The following is a 22,232-nucleotide window of genomic DNA, read 5'->3' as shown; positions in this document are numbered from 1 at the left end:
AAATTGAAAAGAACAAATCAATTTTTTTCACTGAAAAAGCTTTTTTGAAGAGTCTCTGAGAGCAAAAGTGACTGGCAAATGGTTCCTAGACTGTTTCATCTAAGAAACTGATTCAGACTTGATCTCTCAATGGGAAGATATACATCAATGTTTCCATCAATAGTTGACCATAATATTGCAGTACCTTTCTCAGGCAGCATTTTTTTTTTTGACAGACTTTTTTTTTTTTTTGACAGACCACAGGCAGCATTTTTTATCTCTTCTTTTAGAGATTATGCTCCAGGCTGGGCACGGTCACTCACGCCTGTAATCCTAGCACTCTGGGAGGCTGAGGTGGGTGGGTCAGGAGTTCCAGACCAGCCTGAGCAAGAGTGAGACCCCCGTCTCTACTAAAAATAGAAAGAAATTATATAGACAACTAAAAATATATATAGAAAAAATTAGCCGGGCATGGTGGCGCATGCCTGTAATCCTAGCACTCTGGGAGACCGAGGCGGGTGGATAGCTTGAGCTCAGGAGTTCGAGACCAGCCTGATCAGGAGCAAGACCCCGTCTCTACTAAAAATAGAAAGAAATTATATGGCCAACTAAAAAATATATATGGAAAAAATTAGCCGGGCATGGTGGCGCATGCCTGTAGTCCCAGCTACTTGGGAGGCTGAGGCAGTAGGATCGCTTGAGCCCAGGAGTTTGAGGTTGCTGTGAGCTACACTGACGCCAGGGCACTCACTCCAGCCCGGGCAACAGAGCAAGACTCTGTCTCAAAAAAAAAAAAAAAAACAGTAGAGATTATGCTCCAATCTCTTCTAAAGATATTATGTCTGTTTTATCCATGTGATTGTATAACTTTTTATTATAAAGAAATGAGAAATTACCCTGATGAAGAACCTCTGGCTCTATCGCAATTTGAAGCAGAAAGGCAATTCATCTTACCCATTAACTAAGAATTATAAAAACAATTTGTGTTTTTCTTGAGTCATTGAACTCAAACACCACTATATACATACAATGAAACATTCACATGAATTTGAAAGGTAAATAAAACAAGAGACTTCAGAGAAATTCCATGGGAGTTGGGGATTCCTTTTGTCTCTCCTCTTCCACCTTCCCCTTAAGGGACATGAATGTTATTTTGTCACAACTTAGCTCTTTTCAATTTTATCTTCCACCATCTGCTGCTCCATTCTCCCCATTTCCAGCTGTACTTTTTGTTTCCCAAACACATGCCTTCACACTTTTGTTTCAATTGTGCATTGTATCTATAATATCTTATGTCTAGCCAATTATACACACACCCAAGGATCCTGGAACATCTTGATAACCACCACCAAATCTAGGTTTCGAAAATACACTAACTTTAGTCTGTCCATATGATAACTAACCATGGAGGTTTTGGCAAACATTGTAAAACACAAAACACACTAAATATTCTCCACACTTTTGTTTGAAGACTTGAAAAATTCCCCAGTGTGCTACCTTGGGCTTCCTGAATTCACATAATCACTCTCCAGTACGAAATATTCACTATTTTTAAGAATTGGAGAGTCCTCCGACAATGACATTTTATTTGTTGTTTACTGGCACTACACGCCCACCATCAGCATAGTTAATTAAATGTACTCCCCCCAATGATGATAAAGGCTTTTACTGAAAATGCACTATGTATTAATAATTTTGCGAACATTTAACTCTAATAACTCTGGCACGGGTGTTATTGTCTTTCACAATTTACAACAATGTGGCCACGGCGAGGCGCCTATAGTGGGAAAAATAGGACGCTTGCGACACCCCAGTGCCCAAAACGCCACCTGCGCTCCAGGCCACACTGAGGACCCCGAGGCGCGGCGGGTGGCGGGTGGCGGGTGGCGGGGAGGCACCGCAGTGACGTCGCAGACTGTAGAGTCTCACGCACCAGCTTTGTTTCGGTGGCGCACACCGGAGCCCACCCAGAATTACTAGGAAATGAAGCTTTTACGCGGCGCCAGGTTTCTCGGCGTCTGTTTTCTCCGCGAGGGGGCCCACGTGCTGGCTTCGGGGCACGTTCCGCCCCGCGAAGCCCGTGGGCCCGACGCTCCCCGCCGCCGCGTCCACGCGACCCAGCCGCGGAGGGCCCCAGCGCGGCGCGGCAAGCTCGACACCGAGCAGGCTCGGTCGGGGTCATGGCGAGACGGGGACGCCCTCCCGCCTCGGCTTTTGGGGACTCCACGCAGGGCGCAGGAAGCACCACGCTTCCCTCCAATTTCACCAGCGCGCAGGGGGCGGGCCCTGCTCGCCGGCAGCGAAGCCCCGCCCCGGCCCGCGCGGCCTGCTGGATTCGCCCCGCCCCCGCCCCTCCCCCCCCGCCCGCCGCCCTTCTTCCTTCTGCGCCACAGTTCGCACGGCCGTCCCGTCCCCGTTCGCGCTGTGGGGCACGCGTGGGCGGCGGCGGTCGCTGGGCCCAGGCCCTGCGAGGAGCGCGCCGCGCGTCCCTGTCCTCCGGTAGTGGCGGGCCGCGGAAGTGACGTGGTGCACGGACAGGATCGCGTTTGAATCGGTTCCCGGGTGATCATCGCGGCTGCAGCTCCTGGGCCGCCGCCGCCTCTGCCGCCGCGGCCGCGGAGGAGGAGCCGCCTTGCGCCGGCCGAGGCCTCGAGCCGCCCCCGGGGGCCGGAGCTGAAGGCGCTGCGTGGAGCCCGCAGCTCGGCCCGGAGCGCCGCGGCGGCCGGCGCCGCTGTCTTTTCTCCTTTCCCCCAATATGGCAGCGGCGGGCGGCGGCGGGCCCTCTGAGGGGACTGGGGAGGATGGCGGAGGTGTCGGCTCCAGGACGGTGTACTTATTTGATCGGCGCGAGAAGGAGTCCGAGCTCGGTGAGCGGGCGCTGCAGGTTGTGGAGCGCTCGGACTACGCGGGATTCCGCGCCTCAGTGTGTCAGGTACGCGAACGGACGCAGGAGGATGCGCGCGTAGATGTGGGGGTGGGACGGGGACCAGAAACCCATGTTGCTCACCGAGAGCAATAAACCTGTCACCGGCCCCGGTCTTGCGGCCTGGGCTTCTCTCTCCCGGGTGGCCGCCATGCCCGTGACCGGGCGGCCGGGCGCTTCGGGCTGGCCCTGCCGCGGGCCTCTCCCTGCCGCCGGTCCTTTCACCGGAGCCCTCGGGGTTAGCTGGCCCTTGGCGAGCTGAGCCCGATTGCGGCCCTGCGGTTCATCTTCCTGGGCGAAAGCCGCTGGTATTTAGTTTGTAACTTTTATAAAAGCAGTGGACAGACTTATACCCTGTGGCTCTGTGGAGAGTGTGGCGACGGTGAGAAGTTGTGAAATTCCTGGAGTCTGTTTACTCAGGTTCACTGAATGATGCAGTAATTGCCCGGGTTGTCCTGTCAGGAGGGTTTGTGAGGTCCGCCCTGGCGTGGTCCTTCTGCGCGGAAACACTTGTCCAAGTTAGTTAGTTTCTCCAGTGGAGCTGCCCTTCTGGTTCCCGCGCCCCAGCCCGTGGGAGTTCCTGAACTGTCTCAGGGTGTTCGTGGGCAGCTGTGCAAAACCAAAGAACGTATATACCCACCGTATTAGTTTGCTTTAAAAATGAATGACTATGTAGGAAAACCTGCTTTAACCTGTGAAGCACTTTATAGATACGAGGGGATGACGTTATTGCCTAAGCTTTAAAGAGGGAATATTGTCATGCCCTGAATTAACCACATGAGGTACTTTTTAAGCTGTAAAGAACCCTTACCTTCCAAGGAAAAAGAACTTTGAAGCAGTTTTTTGCCTTTGAGTAGGCTGATAGGTTTAGAAATGTTCCTGGAGACATAACTGCTGAAATTAAGATCCGCAGGGTAAAAACAGCTTCGGAGCAAGGACTTCGTTTCGTTCACAGCTGTAGTCCCAGCGGCTAAAACTGCCCTGGCATATTGTAAATGCCCAGATTAGAATGGATAAATGAATGAAAACAAAAACCTATGAACTCTGAATTTCATTCTGTGCCTTGATGGATGTAATAGCTTCCCATAGTGTTTGAAAGTGAATGAATGAATGCTCATATTTTTTTGTTCAATATTCTGTGTTCAGAACCATACCACAAAAGGGAAACTGTTTATTATTTTTATTGTAAAAATATCAACGCATTAAAGGAAATATGGAACCAGAGAGGAAAAAGTAAACCTTTTACTCACTGTAAAACTTACTACTATAACCCGTTTAGCAATTGGGGTTATGATGTCTTTGCGGCCTTCCGTCACCCTCCCACCTTTTTTTTATAGCTATAATACATGTTTTTTCACTTAATATTGTCAGAAGTGTCTGTTTTGATGCTGAGGTCTTCATAATCAAAACTTGAAACGGTCGATTTGGTATCACTGTTTACATAACCAAATCTCTTTTGTTGACATTTACATTACTTTAAATTTTTGTGATTTTAAGTAATGCTATGATAAACATCTTTGAATATATAGCGTTTTATGTCTTTATTATTGTTTCTTTAGTTTGAAATCGTAGAAGTGAAATTCCTGAATCAAAGATCAGGAACATCACTAATACTCCCAATACATATTTTTAAATTGCTTTTCAAAAAGATTGTGCTAATTTATCGTCCGTCTAGAAATACGCTATTTCCTTCTCCCTTCTCCCCTGTGAGGTGTCTCAGTAACTGTTAGATAGATAAGGGAAGTATTATGGGCCTTTTATTACAGAAGTAGAAACTTATTCGTAGAGATGGTGACTTATCTAAGATAGTAAAATTGAAATTAATATTATTCAAACCCAGAACCCATGTTCATTCTGTACCACTGCCTCAAGTGAAGTTCTTTGCTATAGGGAACAGATGTGTTTATTCCTTCCTTCAATGTTTCAGCTTGAAAACTAAGGAAAATATTTCCTTTGACTAATTCTTTTCCTCCTTCCTTTCACTTTATTATCCTGCTAGAACAGATGAAGATTAAATTTGATTAGAAATAAGAGAGAACTAGTAAGAATAAAAAGACTACCTTTTATTTTTTAAAAGAATCTACCCTTTTAAGTATTATTAGATTATGTTGAAGATCCCATAACCTTGTCTCCATTACATACATGAAGAACTGAATTAAGTCCAAGATTATACAGTTAACAAGCGGTGAAACTGGGATTGGAATCTAGGTCAATTTGCTTTCAAAGCTGTATTTAAAAAAAACTACCCCCCCAACTGTATATGAGCACCTTCATTTTCGTCTTTTGAAGAGGAGGCAAAATAGTATACTAAATTAAAATTTTTATTAAAACATAAATTAAACCATTAAATGTTTGTAGTGCCAGAGATTATTATGGATCCTAAACTGCTGTTTGAGGAAAGCTCACCTTATAGAAAAGGGAGGCAGTCACAAGAGGGAGGATGAGGAAGGGTAGCTGAAAGAGGACCTTACACTGCTCAATTCAGTGGCTATTGACTCACCTGAGCCCTGTGGCCTTGCAGAATCCAAGATTAAGAAAATGACTCACTGGTTAGTTTTTAAATATGCCCAGATACTAAGTCCTATGTATACGTATGTCCTATTCCCACCCCCCACTTTTGAGAAATTTATCTATTTTTTTCCTTTGTGTGATTCCACTATGTATCTTATTACCCTACCATGGCACTTGTTATACCATTGATTTTTGTTTTTTTCCCCCAAATCTTACAGAAATCGGTGAACAAAATTTAAAGTTTATGGGCCGGTCGCGGTGGCTCTCACGCCTATTATCCTAGCACTCTGGGAGGCCGAGGCGGGCGGATTGTTTGAGCTCAGGAATTCGAGACTAGCCTGAGCAAGAGCAAGACTCCGGCTCTACTAAAAATAGAAAGAAATTATATGGACAACTAAAAATATATAGAGAAAAAATTAGCTGGGCATGGTGGCGCATGCCTGTAGTCCCAGCTACTCAGGAGGCTGAGGCAGGAGGATCGCTTGTGCCCAGGAGTTTGAGGTTGCTGTGAGCTAGGCGGACGCCACGGCACTCTAGCCCGGGCAACAGAGTAAGACTCTGTCTCAAAAAAAAAAAAGTAAATAAATAATAAATAAATAGAGTTTATGTTAAAATACAGAGCACCTTGAATAGCCACAAAACAAAACAAAAAAACTTTGAAAAAGAACTACGTCAGAGAGGAACTATCTGATTTCAAGACTTATTATAAAGCTATAGTAGTCAAGGCAGTACAAATTGATGTATATATAGATATATAGGTAAATGCTGCAGAATAAAGAGGCCAGAAACAGACCTGGACATAAAGGGCCAATTGATTTTCATTTTAAAATGTTAAGAATTTTTAAATTTTAATTTACAAGTAAAAAATTGTATATATTTATGGTGTACAACATGATGTTTTAATATATGTATTTATAGTAGAATGGCTAAATCAAGCTATTTAACATATGCATTAACTCAATGTATTTTTTGTAGTGAGAACATTTAGAATCTCTCAACAATTTTCAAATATGTTATATTGTTATTATAGTTACCATGATGTACAATAGATCTCTTGAACTTATTCCTCCTAACTGAAATTTAGTGTCCTCTGACCAACATTTCCCTCCTCCCTGCAACCACCATTTTAGTGTTTCTATGAGTTCAACTTTTTTACATTCACTCCACATGTGAGACCGTGTGGTATTTATCTTTCTGTGCCTGCCATATTTCACTTTTAACATAGTGTCTTCCAAGCTCATCCATGATGCTGCAAAGGACAGAATTTTATTTTTTATTATAACTAAATAGTATTTCGTAGCATACCACATTTTCTTTGTCCATTCATTGTTTTTTTTTTTTGGTTTTGTTTTGTTTTGAGACAGAGTCTCACTCTGTTGCCCGGGCAAACGGGCTAGAGTGCCGTGGCGTCAGCCTCGCTCACAGCAACCTCAAACTCCTGGGCACAAGCGATCCTCCTGCCTCAGCCTCCTGAGTAGCTGGGACTACAGGCATGCACTACCATGCCTGGCTAATTTTTTCTGTATATTTTTTAGTTGGCCCACTAATTTCTTTCTATTTTTAGTAGAGACAGGGTGTCGCTCTTGCTCAGGCTGGTCTCAAACTCCTGACCTCGAGTGATCCACCTGCCTCGGCCTCCCAGAGTGTTAGGATTACAGGCGTGAGCCACTGCGCCCGGCCTGTCCATTCATTGTTGTTAATGTACACTTAGGTTGATTCCATATGTTGGCTGTTGTGAATAATGTTGCAGTGAACATAGGAGTGCACATATCTCTGATTTCATTTCCTTTGGATGTACCTCCGGAAAGTAGCCAGCCATTGTTAATATAACAAGATGGTCGGGAATCTGTTAAAAATAATCCATGTTCTGGAAGGCCTGCAACAAGCAGAATACCTGAGAATGTTGAAACATGTACGGGTTAGGTTAAGAGACTCTGGGAGAACTATGTGAGGTCCTAAGGTGCCTACTTTGAAGGGAACTGAGGTGTCATTGTCCTATGTACAATGTTTCTTGTGTCTGGTATCTTCTTCAATAAATGTCTCTATTTTTCATATTACGTGGCTGGGCACTTTCCACACAGACCTGGTATACCCAGTAGTGAGATTGCTGGATCATGTGGTTTTCTATTTTTAGTTTTTTGAGGAACTTCCATACTGTTTTCCGTAATGGCAGTACTAATTTACATTCCTACCAACAGTGCACAAGGGTTTTCTTTTCTCCACATCCTCACCAACACTTGTTATTTTTTGTCTTTTTGATAATAGCCATTCTAACAGATGTAAGATGATGTCTCATTGGGGTTTTCATTTGCATTATTCTGATAATTAGTGATGTTGAGCATTTTTTATATACCTGTTGGCCGTTTGTATGTCATCTTTTGAGAAATTTCTATTCAGGTCCTTTGCCCATTTTTTAATTGGGTTTTTTTTTTACTCTCTATATATTTTTAATACTGTATACTCTTTGAAGACAGGAGTTGGTTTATAGCTGTAGTTGATTTATAGCTGTTTAGTTATATGAACCAGTTTCTTACTTTCTTAAAAAGTGTATTTATGGTAGCTTATTAAAAATAACAAAAGATGAGAAGGGAAAAAAGTAAAGAAAAATAGATATAGAATAGTAAGTTACCAGAGGAAAGGTGATAAATGGGAGAGTTCATTTGGTAATACATTACACTAATGCTGAGCCAATTGTTACAAAATCCACAATGTCTATAAAATAACATTCCAACTGCTAGGGAAGCAGAACTTTGATTTGAGAAAAATTTCTTCCTGGTTTCCTCATAAATCCTAAGGGATAACTTTGACAGTGTCCTTACATATAGGAACATTCTGTCGTAATACAAGGTAGGGTATATGTTAGAGTGTAATGCAAGCTGCTTTAACCAGTAACCACCCAATTTTTTGTAGAAATTTCTTACGTCCAATGTTGAGTGTTCCTGGTCTGTGGGTGATTCAGGGACACAGCCATCAGATACAATGCCAAAATGCGATCATTAAAGGCTAGTTTGCTGAGTTTCAGAGCAATGCACTAAGGTGTTTAGTTTTTGACTGACTTAAGTCATGGACAGAATTTAATGTATTTAAGAGGATTTTATGGAATGCAGGTTAGCACTTCATAAATATTTCTTAAAATTGGCTTATAAGAAAAGTTGGGCAGCAGGTAGTTTGAAGCTAATATAAGGACGTGGAGGGTGGGTGTTTTGTATTGCTTATGAAAAGCAGATCCATATGCTTTAAAAATTAAACCCGAAAAGGGTGGGATTGAAGTTATTATGAAAAAGCCTAATCAAGACTCTTGCCCAAATAGAATGTCATCCTGTTTTCATGTATAGAAATGCAGAGGAGGTATCTCTGTATTAAAGGCCAGGTTGAAAGACTAGTTTGTGTCTAAGATTTTTAGACCAAAAAAGACCTTCTCTTTCTTTTAGAAAAGGGTATGAAGTCTTGAATAAAACATAATGAATAGTAATGTAAAAATATATATAGTTCTCAAATATCAGAGCTATAAAATACTTAGAAGGATTATGAATTCAAGAAACAATTTTTATAGAATTATAGATGAAGCAAGCAAAACAAAAAGATAGCTTATGTGTCTTAATGAGTAATAGTAGATTTATGGATTTAAATCTACGGATTTTTAATATAGGTTAAAAATGAAAAGAAAGTGAACTGTGCTCTAGTGCAGGAAAATATAGGCAATGCTGGGTAAAACCAGAATATTAGGAATAACAAAACACAGTTGCAAATGTTTGAAGAAGGGACTAAGGTGCCTTAAAGATAAATTGACAGGAAGGAGAGAGGAACTATCTTACGTAATTATTTAGAAGAGTACTAAAAAAACTTCCAAATGAAATAAAAATAATAGATTTATGGGGAGGTTATATGGAACAATTAGATATAAATATTTTTTAGAGGTATATAGATCTTAAAAAAATCATTTGCACATAGTTATAAAAGCTCATTTTGTTCTATAGGATGCATAAGCATATGATTTAATAGTTGGGGTATTATAGAAATAAAGTAGTAATGAACTAAAAAACAAATGGCTTTTGTGATCACTCAAAAACGTAATAAAAATCTGTAAGATCGGCCGGGCATGGTGGCTCACGCCTGTAATCCTAGCACTCTGGGAGGCTGAGGCAGGTGGATCACTCGAGGTCAGGAGTTTGAGACCAGCCTGAGCAAGAGCGAGACCCTGTCTCTACTAAAAAAATATAGAAAGAAATTAGCTGGACATCTAAAAATATATACAGAAAAAATTAGCCGGGCATGGTGCCACATGACTGTAGTCCCAGCTACTCGGGAGGCTGCGGCAGTAGGATTGCTTGAGCCCAGGAGTTTGAGGTTGCTGTGAGCTAGGCTGACATCAAGGCACTCTACCCTGGACAGCAGAGTGAGACTCTGTCTCCAAAAAAAAAAAAAAAAAAAAAAAATCTGTAAGGTCAATTTCTGTCTCTGTTCAAGAAATAGAATCTTATTCCCAGTTTATGTCTGTGACTTCCTTTCTCTAGGGTGGAATTGAACATGATATGAGTATCTTTAAGTTTGCTGAAGTATGCCAGATTGCTTTCTAATATGGCTGTACTAATTTCCAGTACTATTTTCAGTCCAGCAATGTGTAAGGTCCTATTTCCCTATATGGTGGCCTGTGCTTGATAGGATCGGAATTAAAAATTTTTGTGTACCTCATGGGAATGACAATAAGTTAATTTCTGTGATAACTAGTGAGGTTGAGCGTCTTTTTCATGTTTTCTCGTCTTTTCGTTTATGACCATTTGTATCTTTTCAGAAATCCTTTTCTGCTTCTCAAAATTATTTCTCTATATTGTTGTTGTTGTTGAGGCAGGGTCTTGTTCTGTTGTCCAGGCTAGAGTGCAGTGGCATCATCATAGCTCACTGCAGCCACAAACTTCTGGGCTCAAGCCATCCTCCCACCTCAGCCTCTCGAATACTAGGACTACAGGCATGCATTGTACCACCAGACCCAGATGATTTTTAAATTTTTTGTAGAGATGGGGTCTCCCTGTGTTGCTGAGGCTGATCTCAAACTCCTGGGCTCAAGCAGTCCTCCCTCCTTGGCTCCCAAAGCACTGGATTAAAGGTGTGAGCTACCTTGCCTCTGTGTTTTCTTCTGTAGTTTTGGATTAATGTGCAGCTGCTTTAAGTCTCCTAGAATTTATTTTTATGTATGTTGAGATGGGGTTTTATCTATTTGCATGTGATGAACTTGTCTCAATATCATTATTGAACAGTTTATTCTTTCCCACTAATTTGTAAAGTCACCCCTGTTTACCATATATGCTCTCCATGCATATATGCGTGGGCCCATTTCAGAGCCCTCTATTCTCTTCCACCTGTCTGTTACAGGATATTTTAAACTAGAATTTTTTTTTTTTTTTTTAGACAGAGTCTTACTCTGTCACCAGGCTAGAGTGCAGTGGCGTCACCATAGCTCACTGCAACCTCAAACTGCTGGGCTCAAGTGATCCTCCTGCGACAGCCTCCTGAGTAGTTGGGACTACAGGTGTGCACCACCACACCTGGCTAATTTTTCTATTTTTAGTAGAGATAGGGTTTCACTCTTGCTCAGGCTAGTCTTGAACTCCTGAGCTCAAGCAGTCGTCCTGCCTTGGCCTCCCAAAGTGCTAGGATTACAGGAGTGAGCCACTGCATTCGGCTGAAACTAGAAATTTTCTTATGAAAACTTCAAATGTATACAAAGAGAATCATGTAATGAAACCCCATATACTCATTACCCAGATTTAACAGTTATCAAGAGTTTACCACAGTAGCATCATTTTTGTCTTTTGTAATATATTTTAAAGTGTATCCTAGGTTTTAGTTCATTTCGCCTTTAATGTATTTCAGCATGAATATCTATTATCACACCATCAAAATTAAGCATTTTTAATATTATCTGTCAATCCATATTCAGAGTCCTCTGATTGTATAAAAATGCCTTTTTTTTTATTCACAAGTTTTATTCAAGAACTCATACAGAATATTCCAGATAATTTTACTCCTCATCTTCCTCTTCTTCGTACTGGTTAATTTGGAAGTAAGTACAGTAATTTGTAACTCTCTTTGCTGTTAGTAACTACACGCAACCAATCATGTAGATTATTCCTCTTCAAATATTTTTTGGTGAGATATTTCAAATACCTTTTCGAAAAAGGCACCTCAGAAGTGACGGTGATCTTGCTCTTGCTCTTCTTGATGGTTAAAACCCCTCTCCTGAGATTCCTAGCTTTTCTGTTCACTTTGATTCTCTTTTGCAAAAACTGCTCAAAATTAGCAGCATCCGTGATTCTATCTTCTACAGCGTAGGTGCAATCAAGAATGAACTTCAGAACTTGCTTCTTTTTTTTTTTTGCCCCCCCTTCACCACTGAGGCAGAAAGGCCAAAAAAGGGTCCTCATGTTGAACTTTATTTTTTTGTTTCTTAATTCTTTTTCAGATTTAAAGCATTTAAACAAATCCCTCCTCCCTCAGTCTCTAGTTTTCCTGGAATTGACCTATTAAGAAATCCACTAGGTTTTTCTTTAATATTACATGTTCTAGAATTGTCTATGTTGTTTTATGGTGTCATTTAATTTATTTTATCTCCATATGTGTCTTGTAAATTAGAAATTAGCTCTAAAGGCTTGATTTAAGCCAACTCTTTGGAGTTGGGAGGCAAAGAGTATTTTGCAGGTGGTGCTGTGCATATCACATCACAATGGGAGGCACATAATGTGTGGATGTTTTTCACCCACTCATAGCAGTGCTAACAGTGAATTTGCGGGATTCAGGTGGTTTCAGCTGGATGCCTCCATAAAAAAGTTTTGATGTGATGATTCACATTGATGATGATGTTCTGATTGCCATTCCCCCTGTATTTATTAGCTGGAATTCTTTTAAAGAACAACTTTGCCTCATCAGTTAGAGCTATTTTGTTACCTTGAAATACAGTTGGTATAAGAAAAGCAGTATAAATGATTTGTTCTTTCCCTTTAATTTGTTGATATTCAGAGTAAGGAGTTGATGCCCTAGTTAATTTCAGTAGTGAGCAATAAGTGTTTTTTATTAGTATCATTATTGAAAATTTGAGTGTTATTAGTCTAGAATTTTTAGTCCTCCATGAAAAGGTTTGTCTAGATTAACTAGTCCATCACTACCTGAAGGAAAAGCCTTTTTTCTTAACTGTTTGTACATCATTATTGTTTCATTTTAGAAAGAGCATGAGTCTTAATTTTAATGTAAGTGAAAATATTAACCCCTTTTCTAATTTTCATTTTTTGGTTAGTTGTGAGGTTTTATAATTCATGTCTTAATCGGTCATTTGTATTTTCTCCTTTTGATTGTTCATGTCTTTTTCCTTTATCTCTGTTGATCTTTGCCTTCTTGATTTATGAAGGCTTTTTGTCTGTTATGGATGCTAACCCTTTGTTTCTTGTTGCAATTTCTCCCCGTAATTTATAATTTGCTTTAATTTTTTAAAGTTTGCTTTTGGTTAGGGTTAAAATGAATATAAAGATTCTTTAATATAGATATTCTGCATAGCATGGTTGTCCTTACCTCAGTGCTACAAAATATCAACCTGTTTTCTTCTGTTTTGTTTTTACATATTTAAATAGCTAATCCATATTAACATAGGTGTTATGTTAATGTTTAGCTCCAGATAAATTGATAACTTATATATTGCCATGAAATAATGTATCTTTTTCCTGGGTAGGTCCTGCTGATGTTAAAACTCTTGAATTGCTAGTGTTCCTAGGTGGCATATAGTAGCAGAAAAAAAACCTTGTTAAATAGGTAATTTATATAGATTTATGTTATATTAATTATGCAAAGACAAAATTTAAAAATACCGAGGCTAGGCATGGTAGCTCATGCCTGTAATCCTAGCACTGTGGTATTAGGAGTTCAAAAACAGCCTTGGCAACATAGCACTATCTCTACAAAAAATAAAAGAATTAGCCAGATGTGGTGGTGCACACTTGTAGTCCCAGCTACTCCAGAGGCTGAGGCAGGAGGATCACTTGAGCCAGGAGTTTGAGGTTACATTGAGCTCTACCCTGGTGACAGAGCAAGACCCTATTCTTAAAAATAAAACAACTCCCTGAAAAAAACCAAGTCTTATATTTCCTAGACAAGTAAGTGTAGTAATTGTTAAAAGACTGTAATATACTATCAATATTTTCATATTTTTATAAACTTGAATAATGCGTTTATTTCCTTTGAGTAATAACTGATTTTATTTCTCTAGACACTCGGCATTTCACCTGAAGAAAAATTTGTTATTACAACAACAAGTAGGAAAGAAATTACCTCTGATAATTTTGGTAAGTAAACAGTGTCACTAAGTTCATGCTTTATATTTAATATGTTTTAGTACATGATCAGGCAATAACTATTTCATTACATAGATAAGCACCTTAATCTATTGATGATTTGGTTAATCTGTTGGGATGAGGGAGTAAACTGGCTATATGTGCATAGTTTGCTCAGAGGTCATATTTTTCAAGCGTTTTTATAGGAAAATAGTTGATAATCAGCTGTGGCTATAGAAAATGAGACTCTCACACCTAGCATAGATCTTCTGTTTGGGCCCTTAAGAAGCTACTTTTCATAACCAGCTTGAATTCTTGTTATCTTTTTTTATCGAATTAGTTTCCAAGACCTGTCAGTTTTCCATGTCTGATTCCTTTTGAATTTAACCATTCTTCTCCATTCATGTTGATACCGCTCTAGTGCAGATCCTCATCTGATTTCCTGTGATAGTTTAACTTACTAAGAATTGAGTGTTTCAAATGAGTGAGAGTTTGTGCTTGTTTCATTGATACCATTAATAAAAACTGGATTTATAGGTAGATGTGTTGTTTGGGAGTTTGCCAGTACCATTGTGAAAGATATTTCATAGGTACAATTTGTATATTCAAAATTTATCAGTTCATTGAGTTTCTGGTCCTAACCTAGCACTTAAACTCTTAATTACAGATGAAACTGTTAAAGATGGAGTCACCCTATACCTGCTGCAGTCAGTCAATCAGTTACTTCTAACAGCTACAAAAGAACGAATTGACTTCTTACCTCACTATGACACACTGGTTAAAAGTGGCATGTATGAATATTATGCAAGTGAAGGACAGAATCCATTACGTAAGTATTCCATTTATACTAACTTTGATAAACTATTATTCTCCTTTATCCCCAGGGCTTGTGTCATGTTCCTTCACTTTTTATAAATCTTCTCAATCTACTTTATTAGAAGACTGATCATTCATTTTGAGCTTCCTTACACAACTGCATTGTCATAATATATTTCTTTTTCTACCTAAGTCATCTTTAAAGATGCTCTTTATTAAAGCTAACTTACTAGTAGAACTTATTTCTTTTCAGCTTAGAAGGGGTCTTGTACCTGTACATCCTTCCATCTCTTGCATACTCTCCTCTCTTCATTTATTCTTCCTGGCCTCCTACATACCTTTCCCGATTAAGAAAATATTTCTTTTATCTTACAAGTTTATGTGGCTAAATTGTATAAGTAAGTAGTTTGTGTTCTTCTCATGTCTTTATCATTTCCTTCTACCTTTATTACTTGCTAGTTTCTGTCTCACCTCTAGACTGTTTGCTAGTGATCTTTACAAATCAGTTGATTTACTGAATACTTTCTCTCTGGACCCTCCCAAAGTGTTTAATACTACTTAGATGTTCTTTGTAAACTTTGTTATTAATATTATTTTTCTCATTATATATGCATTATTATTTGCAGGAAATTAGAAAACATAGAAATAAACATAAAGAAAATCTCTATCACCCAGACATAACCACCACCGATGCTTTGTGTCTATTATTTCAGACCTTTTTATATTATCTGATTTTTTAAAATCATTTTATATGGTGCATGCTTCTTTAACCTGCTTTTTTGTTTAAAAATAAAGTGAACATATTTAATATATATGTAAATATATATGTTTTTGATGATATTTAGATAACATAATTTATTTGAACAGTATTCTTGTATAAGGAGACATTTAGGTTGTTTTTAGTTTTTTCATTGTTACAAATGACCCCTAATGTTCTTGTGAGTAAATCTTTATGTGCATCCTTACGTTACTACTGCCGTTATTACTATGAGCTGCAGTGCCAGGCGCTGTGCCAAGTACATTATGAGCATTACCTCATTTAATCCTTAATCATGTGTGGTTGCTTATGTTAAGAAATGACATAGGTGATGATCCTATTTTGCAGAAGATGTTGGGGCTAAGGGATTTTAGGGAACTTGCCCAAGGCCACTCTGCTAATGAATGGTAGAGCCAGAGTTTGAACCCTAGCAGAATGACTTCAGAGCTCGAATTTATAACCAGTACATTTAGTACCTCCACATTGTTTTTTTGTACAAAAAGCTCTTATGTCTCCCATTATAAAAACACCGTAATCTTCCTCCACTAGCTACTGTCCAGTTCTTTGCTCCTGTTTATAGTAAAACTCATCGAAAGAGTTGACTGTATTCACTATCAGCAGTACTTCTCTTCCTCCCATTCTCTCCTGATTACGCTGACCAGGCGGTAGCCCCTACCACTCTACTGTGCCTACTCTTTTAGGGTCACCAATGACTAAATCTGGTGATTAATTTTTAGTTTTCATTTTACTTGAGGCATTATTTGACATAGTTTTATCACATCTTCCTCTCTGATGTACTTTTTTTACTTGGCATTCATTCTTATCTCACTGCTTCATTCTCGTCTTTTCTCTCCCCACCTTCTTAATGTTGAAGTGCCTCAGGGCTTAGTCCTTGGTCCTTTACCTTTTGTCTTACTTCCTCACTTGGTGATCAAGTCCAAGCTCATGGCTCTAACTACTGTCTTTTTAGAAGTGACTCTCAAATGGAGGTGGCAAGAAATGGTCATTTTTAGTTAAATATTGAAAGTAGTACCACACTTACCTCTTGAATTCCAGTTTGGAGCTTCCAGCTGCCTATGTGGCATCTTGTTAGGACATCTAAAATGGGAACCCTAATCTGTTCACTAAATTCTATACTACACATAGTTTTCCCCATCTGAATTGATCATTTCCCTGTCTTTACAGTTGCTCAGTTGCTCAGGTCAAAAATTATATCAATTTTTCTTTGTCTCATGCCTCCCATTCAATATGTCAGAAAATCCCATTGGTCCTATCTTCAATATTTATCTAAAAATGATTGTTTCTCACCACTTTTATTGCTACCACCTAGTTTGAGGCACCATCATACCACCTAGAATATATAGTGTCTTCCTAACTGGTATCTTTCTTTTTATCCCTGTCCATATAAGGTTTGAAAAGTCGGATTGTATCATTCTTCTGCTGAAAACACTCATAACTCACCATTTCACTAACAGTAAAAGCCGTAGTCCTTAGTTACTGACAGGCCTTAGCAGCTCTGCATTGTACCTCCCTGACTTTGTTTCTGCTACTCTTCTTGCTTGTTCACTCCCCTCCAGTGCCAGCCATATTCTCAGCTTAGGGCCCCCTGTCTGTAATGCTCTTCTAGATAGCCCTGGACTCATTCTCTCACCTAATTCAAGTCTTACTTGTCTGTTGCCTTCTCAGTAAGACTTCCCTGATCACGCTATTTAAGTGCCATGGTGTTCCCTCTATGTCTTTACTGTTATTTGATCCCTTTTCTCAGTTCCGTTTTCTTTTCTGCATAGTACATACCCCTTCTAACATACTATAGAATTTACTTATTTATTATGACTATATTTTATTTACCGTCTTCCTCTAATAGAATGCTAAATCTGTAAGAACAGGACCTTTGTCCATTTTGTTCAGTTCTTAGAACAATGCCTGGCGAATAGTAAGTACATAAGTATTTGAATGTTGAATGAATCTTTAATTCTTTCCCTGGGGATAAATTTCTAAATGTATAATTATAAAGTCAACACATATATTCATTTTAAATACTTTCAATATAGTTTGTTTAATTACCTTCCAGATTAGTTGTATCAGTTTTTATTTCTCACTTTGTTGCCTGGGCTAGAGTGAGTGCCGTGGCGTCAGCCTAGCTCACAGCAACCTCAAACTCCTGGGCTTCAGCAATCCTACTGCCTCAGCCTCGCGGGTAGCTGGGACTACAGGCATGTGCCACCATGCCCAGCTAATTTTTGCTATATATATTTTAGTTGGCCAAATAATTTCTTTCTATTTTTTTTTTTTTTTTTTAGTAGAGACGGGGGTCTCGCTCTTGCTCAGGCTGGTCTTGAACTCCTGACCTTGAGCGATCCACCCGCCTCGGCCTCCCAGAGTGCTAGAATTACAGGCCGGCCTCAGTCTTTATTTCTACCATCATTATGTGCATAAGCAGAGAACCTCAATGCTTAAATTCTTGTTTGATTTCTGTGAGTTTACGATATGTTCCTGCATCTTTTCTTACTTCTGTTTCCCAGCTTCTGATTCTTCTTGACTGTGTGGTGGATGTTTCTTCAAGTCATGCTGTGATCTTTTTTCTTTTTACACTTTTCTCTTAGTAAGCTGATCGTAGCCTTAACTATTGTACCTATGTCAATGAAGCAAAAATCGTTATCTCTGGCTGTCTTCAGTCTCTTAGTTATGCTTAGTATCTGCTTCAGCTCCCTGTGAAATACCTCTACTCATTGAACTTGGTGTTGTGGTAGGGCATTATATCTAAAACTGAATTTTTCTTTCCTCCCCTCTAAATTTTCCCTTCATCGGAAATATGACCATTTATCCAGTCTTCTAGAGGCAGAAACTCAAACGCATTTTGGATTTCTTTTTCCTCTTCTTTTTTATCTAATCAGATACTAGGTTTTATTCATTTCTTCCTTCTAAATTTCTCTTAATAAGTCTCTTTTCCTCCCATTTCCTGCAATGTTCCTTCTTCATTTTCATTTTTTTTTTTTTTTTTTTTTGAAGAGACAGAGTCTCACTCAATTGCCCAGGCTGAAGTGCAGTGGCAGTCTTGAACTCCTAGGCTCCGGTGATCCTCCTCAGTAGCTGGGATTACAGGCACGCCACTATGTCTGGCTAACTTTTTAAATTTTTTTAGAGATGGAGTGTTGCTGTGTTGCCCAGGCTGGTGTCAAACTCCTGGTCTCAAACAGTTTTTCTGCCTAAGCCCCCAGAGTTGCCAGGATTATAGGCAAGAGCCACTGTGTCTAGTGCCCTTCTTCATTTTGTAGAGTTATTGCCCTTAGCCAGATCCTTATACATGTCTGATTTGTGGTAACTTCTTTGTAATTAGTTCAATATAGCCATCTCTTGAGCGTGTAGAATGAATGGAAGTGCTTGCTGGAGTGCTATTCTGTGGATTAATTACAGCTTTAGTCGGGTTAAGCTTCTGTGGAATTAAGAGACATAAATTTTGTATGTTCCCTTTCTTTTTAATTAATGGAATAAAAGCAGGAAATAGTTTGAGTAGTGACCTTGAAGAAAAGAGAGCTCTGCCAGTGATAAATTGAATGTCAAGTTGGTGGTGTGGTAGGGAATCAATAGCAATTTTATGTCAGTTAAGCAGATGTGTTCTGCCATTTGACAAGTTTCTGTTAGTCATGAGAATTGTGTATCCAAATTAGCTTTTAAGAGACACTTATTGTTGCTTTATATTTGCCCTCATATCTCTAAATGTGCTTACTTTGGACTTGTGCATAATGTAATTACATACCACAAACTATTATTTGATTTTATGGTCATGGTCTTCTGTTTGTTTCTTACCTCTGTCTTTAGATTATAAACTCCTTGAAGCTAGGAGTCATGGTTGGCTAAGTCATGCCATATCACTAGTGCCATACAAGTACTGGTTGATGACTGCTTTTTTATGCAAGTGGTGATTTGTGTTGATGCCTTTATTATGTATTATATTGTTAGGATTAGGATAATACTTTAATTCTGGCTCCTTGGAAAATAAAAGTGATGGTTTTAAGATACTTGAGAATTTCTTCCATTTTGATCTTTCATATGAAGTATTTGGTAGGGAAAAGTTAAGCAATAATGTTTTCTTAATCTTTTCCAGCATTTGCACTTGCGGAATTAATTGATAATTCATTGTCTGCCACTTCTCGTAACATTGGTATTAGAAGAATACAGATCAAATTGGTAAGAAAATAATACTATAAAGCAGTTTAACTTTTACTTTTAGAAGAGTAGTGTAAGTTCATTGGAGAAAAATGAGAAAATCAGGATAACCTAAACACAAAAATAATTATCAGGTATCTCTGCATCCATTGGTAAAATTTTCTCATGTATCTTTTTTCTATGCATATATGTACACATGTATGTGTACATTTTATTTTTTATAATCTTCTATTTTCCCTTAATAGTTAACATTTGCCATATCATGAATATTCTGTAACAGAATAGTCTACTGCTATGGAGTGGTTTATTGACTGTAATATAAATTATGTAGTCAGTGTTCTGTTAAACATTTACATATTTTTATATTTTTGCCACTGAAAGCAATGCTGGGATGATGAATATTCTTATATGTCTTTGTGCACATCTCTGATTATTTCCTTAAGTTACATTCTGAGAAATGGCATTTCTAGGCTGAAGGACATGAAGAATTCTGAGGCTTATGATACATATAGCTGAAGTGCCTTTCAGAAAGTTGTATTAATTTACACTTCCACCAGCAGTGTATGAGTGAGCTCACTGAATCACTTTTTTTCATATTTAACTTTTCATGTTTTAAAATATTGATTTGACTTTTTCTGTCTTTTTGAACTTATTTTGTTTCATAGCTTTTTGATGAAACACAAGGAAAACCTGCTGTTGCAGTGATAGATAATGGAAGAGGAATGACTTCTAAGCAGCTTAACAACTGGGCCGTGTATAGGTTGTCAAAATTTACACGGCAAGGTGACTTTGAAAGGTTAGAAAACCTTACTTTTTTATGGGTAGCTATGTATTTTAATAAGGATAAAAATTCTAATATGCCTTTAGATACACATGATACATTGGAAGTTTTGATGTTATCAGCATATTTATTTAGGTTTTGATATTATAGAATCTTTTTGATCAATACTCGGAAATAGAACTACAAAATGTGGTGCCTTTCCATTGAATAGCTCTTTTTGCATTTCTTGAGGTATATAGGAGTTATGGTGATAAGTTGAGTACCTTGGAGCTTTTCCCTTTTTCTTACTAACTCTATGTAGCCTCTAGAACAGTAGAATGATTTTGAAACAGACTTTAGAAGTCATTTTATACCACTTGCAAAATGTCTAAAACTACATGTGGTTCTGTGGAACTTACTGTTATTGCTCTACTTTCAGAGCTCTGTTTTGCAGAAGATTCACAGCTATTAGGGAGTAGAATCCAGTCTTAAGTTTTGTATCAGAATAAGCTATAGAAAATATCCTGAATATGAATGTCATAGGGAAAACAAAATACACTAACAGCTGCGAGAGATAAAAAGATTTGGATTCTTGGAATAGTAGAACTCTAGTAAAAAGAGCTTTGATTCATGAGTCTTTTGGTATTTTAAGCTGTGTTGTGTACTTCAGATAACATACTTGGGAAGAATCTGGCATTCTTTTAAGTAGTTAGTGTTTGTTCATAACCTGCTTTGCTCTTTGCTGTGCTTTTTTGAGAAAAGTCACCCACGTTTAAGGATCACTCTCAATAATGTGTTAAAATTAATGCAGTTAGCACATTTGCCTTCTTGCTTCTGAAATTCAGCAGTCTCAGAATTTTCATCAAATTTGTAAAGATTTAACAGTACTACTGTAAGAGGCAACATAATTAAGAACAAAGACTCCGGTATCATTTGACCTGGTTTGAATTCTAGCCTTGCCACTTCCTAGTTGTGTGACATTGGTCAAGGTGCTTTACTTCTCTGTGCCTCAGTTTATGTATTCATAAAATGGGGATAATATCCCATAAGGTTTTGTGAAGACTAAGTGAGTTAATACACGGAAAATCTTTAGGGCAGAACTTTCCATATGGTAAGCAGTCGATAAATATAAACTATCATTTTAGCTATTACTTCTTATTTCTGACCTTAAACTTTTCTGTAACCATTCTAATTCACTGTTTTCATAAGTATGTGGAACTTAAAGGATTTATAAAACAGCTTGAGAGAAGAAGGCAAAGACCAGTCTTTTATAGTCTAAAGATAGGATTTAGCCTACAATGGAAGTATTAGGTAGAAGGGAAGGTAAAATAGATGGCGAATCAGGCAAAAAGGTCAGAGAAATATCAGTTAAATCAACTAGAACAATAGAAAGAAATTAAATCTTAACTGGATTCATGGGACATTGACTCTGATTTTTCTCTAGATCCTAGCACAACACAAACTTTTAAACTTAACCCAAATTTGGGGAAATTTTAATTTCTGGTAAAAATCTTCTTGTTACTGTTTTTTTTTTTTATTACTATTACTTAAATTTTTTGTAAAGACAGGATCATGCTATGTTGTGCCAGTTGGTCTTGAACTCCTGGCCTCAAGTCATCCTCCTGCCTTGGCCTCCTAAAGTGATGATAGTATAGGCATGAGCCACCATACCTGGCCCCTGTTGCTGGTTTTGATCCCAGCTTTATAGGTATTGTGTTAGTAAACAGTTAGTTGTTGTTATGGCTGTTAGGTACTCATACTGTCTTTGAGTTCAGTATCAGTCTCTTGGATCACTCCAGTTTCTGTCAACATCAGATACAGCCCTTCAGTCTTCTAGCTTCTGCTTATATTGAAGAAATTATCAGTTGCTTTACTCCTTCCATTTCAGTTTTTACTGGATATAGGAGTGGATATTAGGAGACAGACAGTAGAGGAAGAGGAAGAACAGGCTAAAAGTACAAAACAACTGAGAATTTTGGCCAACAGCTTATGTTGTATTGGAGA

The 22,232-nt window shown here is 38.6% G+C and overlaps 1 protein-coding gene and 1 pseudogene across 2 annotated transcripts in view; one reads left to right on the top strand and one right to left on the bottom strand.

The window, feature by feature from the left end:
- Positions 1-2,404: 2,404 nt before the first annotated feature.
- Positions 2,405-22,232, top strand: part of SMCHD1 (structural maintenance of chromosomes flexible hinge domain containing 1) — a 142,773-nt gene continuing 122,945 nt past the window's right edge. For both annotated transcript variants that reach the window (XM_045527403.1, XM_045527402.1), the window contains exons 1-5: positions 2,405-2,911; positions 13,665-13,740; positions 14,396-14,557; positions 19,407-19,489; positions 20,134-20,264. In XM_045527403.1, coding sequence (XP_045383359.1) covers positions 2,735-2,911; positions 13,665-13,740; positions 14,396-14,557; positions 19,407-19,489; positions 20,134-20,264 — 629 coding nt within the window. In that variant the 5' untranslated portion in view covers positions 2,405-2,734. The remainder of the gene's footprint in view (positions 2,912-13,664; positions 13,741-14,395; positions 14,558-19,406; positions 19,490-20,133; positions 20,265-22,232) is intronic.
- Positions 11,433-11,835, bottom strand: LOC123621918 (annotated as a pseudogene).

The sequence above is a fragment of the Lemur catta genome, chromosome 16 (genome assembly GCF_020740605.2).
Source record: "Lemur catta isolate mLemCat1 chromosome 16, mLemCat1.pri, whole genome shotgun sequence".
NCBI classification, from domain to species: Eukaryota; Metazoa; Chordata; class Mammalia; order Primates; family Lemuridae; genus Lemur; species Lemur catta.
Note: the sequence above shows the minus strand (reverse complement) of the source record. Positions and strands in the feature narration are given on the sequence as shown.